This window comes from Peromyscus leucopus, chromosome 17 (assembly GCF_004664715.2).
Source record: "Peromyscus leucopus breed LL Stock chromosome 17, UCI_PerLeu_2.1, whole genome shotgun sequence".
Taxonomy (NCBI): Eukaryota; Metazoa; Chordata; class Mammalia; order Rodentia; family Cricetidae; genus Peromyscus; species Peromyscus leucopus.
Window position 1 is genome coordinate 47,558,244 of NC_051077.1, and position 9,793 is coordinate 47,568,036.

Genomic DNA, 9,793 nt, shown 5'->3' on the forward strand with positions numbered 1-9,793 from the left:
GTTCCTCCTTCGAGCTTCACATGGACACCTGAGATCAAACTCGGGTCCTCTGGCTTGGACTGGCATGGCAAGCCCCCTTTCCTGCTCAGCCATCTTGCTGGTCCATTATTACCTTTTTCGAAGAGCCCTTATGTTTCAGAGATAGACTTGGAAGTATCTCTGAGCCCAAGCCAGCCAGGAACTATTTTACCCCTTTTAGCTCAGATTGACCTTGAATTTAGTCTTCCTGCCTCAGCCTCTGAGGGGTGGGATTGCAGGTGTGAGCCACCACACTCGGAGGTTGCTCACTATAGCTAAAGGTTATTTTGAGCTGCCTTGTGGGGAACCGAACCCAGGTCATCCCAAGTGTTTCCACCGCTGAGCCATGGCCCCAGCTCCCACGTCTTTTTACTGTAGAATATGAAGTGCCCCTACGTGTCCCTCCTGCCCCATCAAAGTCTCAGCCTCCTGCCTGTCTGGAATCCCAAGCCTGAGCCACCAAGCCAGGTGTGGCCCCCCTTTAGCATGATTTGTAGGAAGAAGCCAGGAACACTTTGTTCCCAGGATCACTCAGCACCCGAGCTTCCTTCAGTTACTGTGTTTTAAAAAAAAAAAAATCAATAAACAATCAAGAAATAAATAAACCTCAACACATTGGGAAGAATTCAGTTTATTCTAAATACTTAACATCTGACCACAAGCCCCCGGTACCTCTTAAGAAAACTTACCACCAAGAATCCCTCCTTTATTCCTTTGATACCTCTGTGGATGTTTCTCCCCAACCCCCTGGACCCATGGGTTCTGAGTTCACAGATCTAACCCACCCCAGATGTAAAACATTCGGAGGAAGCTAGGCTTGACATTTATGCTGTAGAATCCCAGTGCTCAGCAGGCTGAGAGGCCCAGGCCAGTGTGGCGACCAACCTCAGAACTACAAAAACAGAAGCAAGGAAAGCATGTGGAGGCGTGTAAAGTCACAGGCTCCTCGCATGTGCTTTACTGGCAGGCCGGCTCTGGCTTTCCTGTCATTTACATTGCGTTTGTTATTAGAAGTCATGTTGAAATGTCTTAGAAGGTTGTTAGACAATCTACGCAAATCCTTCCTTTGTGTAGCCGACCTGACTTCGAGCTCCGGCTCCTCCCACTTGCTGGGATAGAAACGCTGGCTTCACGCCTCTTTCACCATGTCATTTTACCCAAGGGCCTCGGGTATCCACAGATCTGAGTACTGGGGGGAGGTCCTGCACTCAATTCCTTGGGAACTCCTCTAGATCACTCTTTCTAGATCTCACAGTCTGGAAGTGGCTTCTCGGTTCTTCGTGGAAGCCCAGAATACTAACCTCCATAACGCGTAGCTAACAGAAATGACTGGTCGCCTGCCTCTTACATCAGTCAATGTTGAGTGATTCTCCCCACCCCCACCCCTATGTCACCGACTCTGGTTAGTTCCAGCTCATTCCTCTCTAAACTTCCTCATTTCCTTTTAAAACATCTTATCACAGAAATCACTGCCGTGAAGCGCACTTGTAATTCCAGCTGCTCGGGAGACAGGAAGATCCTTAGTTCAAGGTGAGAGAGAGGCAGCTTGTTTCTGAAATGAAACAAGGGTGGGGTCGATGATTCAGTGAATAAAGACGCTCACCAGCAAAGCCTGATGGAGGCGTCTGATCCCGGAACCCACATCAAGGTGAAGGAAAGAACTGCCTCCATGAGGCTGGCTTTGAACTCATGATAACTTAGATCAGCATGTGTTTAAGAGTATGCCGCAAATGTTCATGGGCAAACATTAGCTAGACCATGGAATCTATCTGAACGATAAACAGGAGCTCTGCCTATCTTGAAATGTTCTGTAAATTTAAATTCATTTTGCTTAATTTTTAAACAAATAATTTTATAGAAAGAAGCACAATGTGGTCTCACTGTCTTTAGCTAACAGATCAATTCGGAGACACAAGGCTGAAAATGCACAAATTTCTCTCTCGTCTTTTACTTATTTTTTAACTTTCTTGCTGTGTAGCCTGTGCTAGCCTAGTAATCAAAATCCTGCTGCCTCAGCCTTTGGAGTACTAAAGGTCACAGCGATGAGTCACTGTGGCTGGCCTGGCTGTGGATGTACCGGTAGAAATGTCTGCACAGCTGGTAGCCCAGACTCAACGGTGAGAGCTGAGCCCGTGTTGGGATGACGGATGATGGGACTGACTTTAGAGAAAAAGTGGCCCCTCTCTCTCTCTCCTCTTTTTGGGGTTGTAGGGGGAAGGGGACAGATGGGTCTCATGTCTTCCGGGCAGACCTAGAGTTTATGTACTTCAGGATGACCTTGACCTTCCTTCCAGTCCTCCTGCTCCATCTGTCTATTGCTGAGATTATGGGCATGCACCATCACATCTGTCTGATGGATCGCTAGAGACTGAACCCAGTGTCTCCTGAATGCTAGACGAGCACGCTACCAAAAGATCCACATCCCCAGCACCGAACCACAGTTTATCTACATGTATTTCAAACACCTGATACCTTAGAATTCCTTCACACATCAGCTGGATACCTATAATTTAATTCACTTGGATACTAACAGGAAAAAGTTAGATCCCACCAAGAACGCAGACCCAGAAGAGCCCCACTAGGGATGTTCATTATAAAGCCACACCTCTTATGCTGACCAACCAGCTATATGTCAACTGTGGGTTTTGGTGATCTACTGTGTAACTTCTAGGACAGACACTCGTGGGGGTTACGTTAGCAGCGGTGAGGCCTGCCTTAGCTAGGGAATCACTTTACTTACACTTCCTGGGTCATGATACAGGTCACTGGAGTTAGTACAGAACTTTATTTACTGATCCATGTCACTTTTTTTTTGTCTGTTTGAAACAGTCACCCAGGCTGACCTGGAACTCTGAGCGATCTTCCTCCCGAGTGCCAGGGCAGGATGCGTGCACTGCCCTACCTGGCCTTTCGTTCTGCTTCTGATCTACGTCCATGGGTCCTAGTTCCCTTAAAAATATCAACAACAGGCAGACCTGTCTGTGGTGAATGACTAGGAGGTGGTGAGAGGGAACGTTAATGTTTTGTCTTCTGTCCCAGATGGTGGGTGTGTTAACTTTTCCCGATGGGAAGTGAACTGATACATCTTCAACCCAGACAAAGAATTCATCTTACCCAAGTCTTGCTTAGAAAACCAATTAGTCGGATGGGAGTTATAGGCAGAGCACATGCAACCCATGAGCAAATACACCACCAAAAAGAATAAGTCAACCAAAAAAAAAAAAAAAAAGCTGGGCGGTGGTGGTGGTGGGCGGCGGCGGCGGCGGCGCGGCGGCGGCGGCGGCGGCGGCGCACACCTTTAATCCCAGCACTTGGGAGGCAGAGCTAGGCGGATCTCTGTGTGTTCGAGGCCAGCCTGGTCTACAGAGTGAGTTCCAGGAAAGGCGCAAAGCTACACAGAGAAACCCTGTCTTGAAAAAAACCAAAACAAAACAAAAGAATAAGTCATCATTCCAGCAACAGTTAATCACTGGTAGACACCGGAGAGCAGCAGGGCCTCTTGGGTTTACAGAGTCGCCCTGAGGTTTTCACGTGACCACGTGAGTCCCCGCCCCCACCAAGAGAGAACATTCGTGGGCTGTGTCTTATGGTCTCCTGGAGGTAACCCTGATTGCTTTGATTTTCACACAGCAATGGCCACATCATGCTTAAAGGCCACTTTCACAGTATTGCATGCTGGGGTGTTTTGTATAGCTCAATTTGTGAACACAAAATACATTATGTGCTTTAACGTTTTTTTTACATTTTATTTATGTGTATGTGCGTGAGTAGGTACAGGAGTGGTGCGGATACCTTCGGAGGCCAAAGGTTGTCTTCTATGATCTGTACATGCACAACATGGAATGTGTGTGCACTCATACCACACGCATTTATATGAGACCCTGCATGAAACAATGCTCCAGACACAAGTCTGGGTGGAGGTTGGACTGGAACAAGCCATGCATGATGATTCATGTAATCTCAGCAAATGGGAGTCAGAGGCAGGAGGGTCATCACATGCTCAAGGCCAGCCTGGCCTACAGAGCAAATTCAAACTTGCTACACTTGTAACTCTAGTAAGACCTGATCTAAGAAAAAAAAAAAAGTGTTCATGTGCGTGCGTGCATTTGCTTTATCTTTTTGAGTCACAAGAACATTAGAGCTTAAAAGAAAAGCTTGGGGAACAGGTGAGGTGTAAATCATGGATGGCTACCTGGAGGAGACAAATAGAGGCAAGAAAGGAGAAGCCACACCACTGAAGCTATCGTGGAGATCAGATTCATGGATGGTAAGCAGCCAAATAGTGGGGAGGGACATTTTAAAATCAGCATAAGGAAGCCCAAAACATTGGAAGGGCTGGGGGAGGATCCAAACTATTAGGGAAAGCTTGCTTACAATATAGAAGAAATGAAGTTACACTTTTCTGAATAATTCAGAAAATTGGACAGACTTACAACCCTATAGTCTTGTAAGCTTTCACCTGTGTAGTTTTTTTTTTTTTTTTTTTTTTTTTTTTTTTTTTTTTTTTTTTTAAGAAGAGGAGTTAAGGTTTAATTAAGATATTTTAAGGGACCCGAAAGACGGTTTGGTGGTTAAGAATGCTCACTGCTCTTCCAGGAGGACTCCAGTTTGGTTCCCAGCACCTTCCTCTGGTGGCTCATACTCGCCTGTAATTACAGCTCCAGAGGATCTGCCACACACGTCTACTAGGCTCGATACACACACAGGCGCACACACAGAGGCGCACACACAGAGGCACACACACCCAAACACACATTCATACACATGGACACACACACATAGTGTTAAAAGGCACTCAGAAGGGACACAGACTTCTCAAGGAAGTCAGATAACATAAGACATGCCAAGTTTGGTTTCGAGCCCCTGAAATGAGAGGTGTCCATATAAACTTCTTGTTTTCAGACAGCATCTTCTGTGTATCCCAGGCTGTGCTGGAACTTGCAGCAATCCCCCTGCTTCTGTCTAAGTGCTGGATTTAGATGTGGTGGCAGCATGTCCAACCCATACGCTTGCCACAATTTTTGTTTTGTTTTGTTTTGTTTTTTTGAGACCACGTTTCTCTGTGTAGCCTTGGCTGTTCTGGAATTTGCTTTGTAGACCAGCAGGCTGGCCTCGAACTCACAGAGATCCACCTGCCTCTGCCTCCTGAGTGCTGGGATTTAAGGTGTGTACCACCATTGCCCAGCACAAATACATTTCTTAATATTTACCTATCAGGTAAATATGGACAGAAAACAAGAGCCTGACATATTTGCCCTTTTTTAAAATTGTACTTTTATTTAGCTTCCTATGTAGACCAAGCTGGCCTCTAACTCAGAAATCTACTTGCCTCTGCTTCCCAGATGCTGGCATGTTTGTCTCTTTAATAAACATTTCCCCCCATCAAAGTCTTACATATGTATTGAGACATGAAGAATTCATTTGACCACAGCTAATTTATCACGGAAGACCTGAGTCTGAGGTCACCACCGAAGTTCATCCGGTACCAGAATTACCAGCACTTTCTGACATACTTCACTCTCCAACTGCAGGATCGAAATATTTATCCAAACAATTACAAGTGGGTTTTCTATCTCTTTTTTTTGGAGACTGGGTCTCACGTAGCCCAGGATGACTTGGAACTGGCTATGTGTCTGAGGACGGTCTCCAACTTTGGATCCTCCTGCCTCCAACTCTCTGAGTGCTGGGAATATAGGCTTTTTATTTTTTTGTACGTATTGTATTTTATAGGGTGTTGCTCTATAGCCCAGATTGGTCTGTAACCCACAATCCTCTTGCCTCCGCGTCTGAAGCACTGGGATTATGGGCCTGTACCACCACAGGCTAACCGAAGCTTAAGAGACGGCTCAGTTGTTAAAGAGCTGGCTTCGAAAGCACAAGGAGCAGAGTTCAATCTCCAGAAGACACATAAAAATGACAGGTATTGTAGTCCACATCTGTCATCCCAAAGCTGGGAAGGGAGAGACAGGGTACCTGGGACTCGTTGGCTAGCCACTCTAGTCTAACTATGCAAGCAGCTGCAGACCAGTAAGTGCCTCAGAGGTGAACAGAATCACTGGGGATGACAGCCGAGGTTGTCCTCTGGCTTCTACATGCACGCACACACATATAAGCACACATCCCCCTCCTCTCCCCCCACCACCCATAGTAAAAACATACGTCAGAGAACAGAATATAGGGGAACCAGTTAGGGCAAGAAAACAGTGACGCAAGTGAGAGATGCTGCTGCCTCATCTGGGAGACAAACGGAGGATGAAATGGACCGGCCTACGGGGACGGAGGTTTTACTCACTGAAATAATCACTGTAAGTTAAGATGCGAGCAGAGTGCACGCCCTGTGTGAGCATGAGTGACAGAGAAGATGGGTTAAAACAACCAACAGGAGCTAGGATGTAGCTCAGGGGTAGAGTGCTTGGCTACCTGGTGCCCTGGGTCCAATCCTCAGTACGGGGGTAGAAAACACGAGGTCAAAGTTTTGTTAGGTTAGATGGCATTCCAGCACTTAGGACGCTGAGGAAAATGCTTCAAGTTGGCCAAACTAGTTACAGAGGGAGAGCCTGTCTCAAAAATAAAAGGCTGGTAAGGTGGTTCAGAGGGCAAAGGCACCTGCCATCAAGTCTGAAGACCTGAGTTTGCTATCTAGAACTGTTTTGGGGAGGAGAGACCCAACCCCCCTGGAAGTGAATTCTCTGACCGCCCCGAGTGTGCTGTGACGTTCTGCAAGCCCCAATGCACAAATAAATGTAAAATAAAAACAGCTCTCGTGTGCACATGCCTCTTCTCCCAGAGATTAAGAGTCAAAGGCAGGAAAATCAGGAGGTCAAGGTCATCGTCAACCATTAGTGAGTTAGATGCTATATGAAACTGTCTCCAAAACAGACAAAATGAAACAGAAGGCTAGGGAGATGACCCAGTGAGAACAGTGCTCACTCTGATCCCCAGAGCTGACATAGAGTCAACCAGTAATGTGAATCTGTAATCCCGGGAGACAGGAGGCAGACAGGATTCCCAGAAACTCACCAAACAAGAGACCCCCCCCACACACACACACACCTCAAACAAGGAAGAAGGTGGTCCTTTCCACTCTGCATATGCACGGCAGCACATCCTTGCCCATCCTCCCACACAAGAACACACACACACACACACACACATCATATGCACATACCAAAAAGTAAAAAGGGAGGTGTAGCCATCTACTTCAGACAGCCTGATCTTAGAAAAAAAAAATTAAAAAGGACGACAACTAACTCATTCTACAACTTCCAGGAAGCTGACAGGTCCTAGGCTGGTCCTGGCTTCCTGTTGTCTGTCTTCCTGTGGCTACTTCAATCTCCCACACGCTTTGATGGGCAGGTGTGTGTCATACTTGTGGCAACCACCATGTCTCTTAGAGTTACTGAAAACAACAGAGAACAATGCAGTCTGGTTTTCAGTGGCTAAATTTAGAAGATGTGTTTTTGTTCATTTTGTTTACTTACGAGCTTAAATACACTGGCTAAGTTAACTTAAGAACTAAGACCCTTCGTCTGTACTATGCCCGAGATTTTAAGAGGTTCAGAATCGGTTTCTGTACAGAAATAAGGCCAAACGGTGCTGGTAAAAGAATTACTGAAAGTGTAGAGAAGAGACCTGTCGTTCATATTATAGAAGGAGAGCTCACCCAATTCATAATCCAAAAAGATGCCGATCACGCTGGGCGGCACCACAGGCAGAAGCTCTGTTCTTTCAGGCCCATACGTGACATAGTCGCTCTCACTGTGTCTTCCAATTGCCCAGAAGCCCTCAGCGACCGAGGGCTGATTGCTCCAGTCCCCAGGAAGGCAGTCTTGACACACCCCCAGTGTCCACATGGGCTTGTTTCCCACTTTTACCTCCCAGTAACAACGACCCGAATGAAATCCTTGACACCCCAGGAGAGCGGGCCAGAGGCGAAATCTCCGAGGGCTAACACGAACATGTTCTCCTTGTCTTGCTTCTCCATAAGACACAGATTTCCCATCCTTAGAAATAACAAGCTGAGGGTGTGCTGTGTCAAGATCAAAAGTCACATCTATTTGAAATTGCTTGATGATTCTGTCCAGGCCAGAATACTGCGGAGGGAGACTGAGACCATATTGCTTTGCCCTGAATGACCAGGGTTCGGGGCGCCTCAGGTGTTTTAAGCTGTGGTAGGTTCTCGGAACACAAGTCAGGAGTGTGACATCTGACTGAACATCCTCGGCCTCTGCTTTCCTCAACAGATCTTCTAATGTGGAAATGTGGTCTGACAGAGCCCCAACATATTTCTTCAGTTCTGACAAAGCCACCAGCTCCTCAATATGTATCTTGTTTACAAGCGCCTCGTGCTCATTCTGCAGGAACAGTTTGACTTGCTCAAATTCGACACTTATCTCTTTGTTTTTATTCCTAAACTTCTTCCTTAGTTCAAGAGCTCTTCTGTGCTGATGAGCCAGTACTTTTTCGGCCTCTTTCACTTTGCATTGCAAAGGCTCAATGTGGCCTTCTAGAATTCTCCTGTGTTGAGAGGCAGCTCTCTTCACAGGGCAGGTGTGATGTGTCTCGTGTTCTTCGGAGAAGCTACACTGGATACATAAGACTTCCAGATCCTGCGCACAGAACAGGGCCAGAGGCTGATTGTGCTTCTGACACACGGTGCATTTTTCCTGCTTCCTATGTTTCCTCTGGGTCCTCTGCAGATCTTTAATGATATCGACCAAGTTCTGGATCTGGGGGTTCTTGTAGAATCTTCTCTGTGGAAGGCTAATCTGGCAGACAGGGCAGGGGAAGGTGTCATTTGGACCTTTCCAGAACAAACAGATGCAGGACAGGCAGAAGTTGTGCCCACAGGGAATGGTCACTGCGTTTTTAAAGAGATCGAAGCAAAGGAAACAGGCACACTTGTCCTGCAAGTCTACAAGGGCTGTGGAGAAAGCCATTGGCCTGTAAGCGAAGTCAGTGGAGAAGGTCTCTTAGCAGGGCTTGCCTCCCAGGAACTCAAGACACTGTGAGCTGTGGGTGTCCTCCCAAATCTTTGCAGAATGACCAGCTGCAGGTTTTCACTGGCCTGGTAGGGTGATGGTCGTCAGGGACATTTAACCAAAGTGCCTTAAGGCAGTTCAGAAGTTGAGAGGAATTCAAAGCCTGTCGCTGTCTCACAGGCTAAGGCGTGAGCGTTCGAAAGCACTCACAGGGGTGATGAACCTCATACTCCTGTGGATGAGGAAAAACATGGTTTTGTTTTTTATAATTTTCAATTATGTGCATGTAAACATTAGTGCAGGTGCCCAGGGAGGCCAGTGGCATTGGATCTCCCTGGAGCTAGAGTTTTAGATGGTTGTGAGGCCAACAAAGCATGCCCAGATGGGAAGAGGAGAGACAGCAAGATGGGTAAATGGGTCAAGGTACCTGAGGCCAACCATGATGGCCTGAGGTCTATCCCCAGATCCCCATGATGGAAAGAAGGAACGAATCTGTAAACTGTTGCCCCGCTACCACGTGTGGGCTATGGTATGCACTTGGGTACACGTACGTACACACACACACACACACACACACACACACACACACACACACACACACACACCAAAAACACTACTTAAATAAAGATAGGAGGGAACCAACTCCTTAAAGTTGTCCTCTGACCTCCAAATGCACACTGAGCACCACACACATTATGCATGGACCAGCATGTAAACATTATGTGTGTGTGTGTGTGTGTGTGTGTGTGTGTGTGTGTGTGTGTGTGTGACTGTTTTGGAGAAACCCACACCCA

The 9,793-nt window shown here is 46.8% G+C and overlaps 1 protein-coding gene across 1 annotated transcript; it reads right to left on the reverse strand.

The window, feature by feature from the left end:
• Positions 1 to 7,526: 7,526 nt before the first annotated feature.
• On the reverse strand, positions 7,527 to 8,957 carry LOC114682452 (tripartite motif-containing protein 60-like). Its single transcript, XM_028856307.1, has one exon. It carries the CDS (start codon positions 8,955 to 8,957, stop codon positions 7,527 to 7,529), a length of 1,431 nt encoding a protein of 476 aa, XP_028712140.1.
• Positions 8,958 to 9,793: the final 836 nt, after the last annotated feature.

Bases quoted from the DNA above. Each gene is read 5' to 3' on its own strand.
- LOC114682452 (XM_028856307.1), bottom strand. From the start codon at position 8,957: ATGGCTTTCTCCACAGCCCTTGTAGACTTGCAGGACAAGTGTGCCTGT.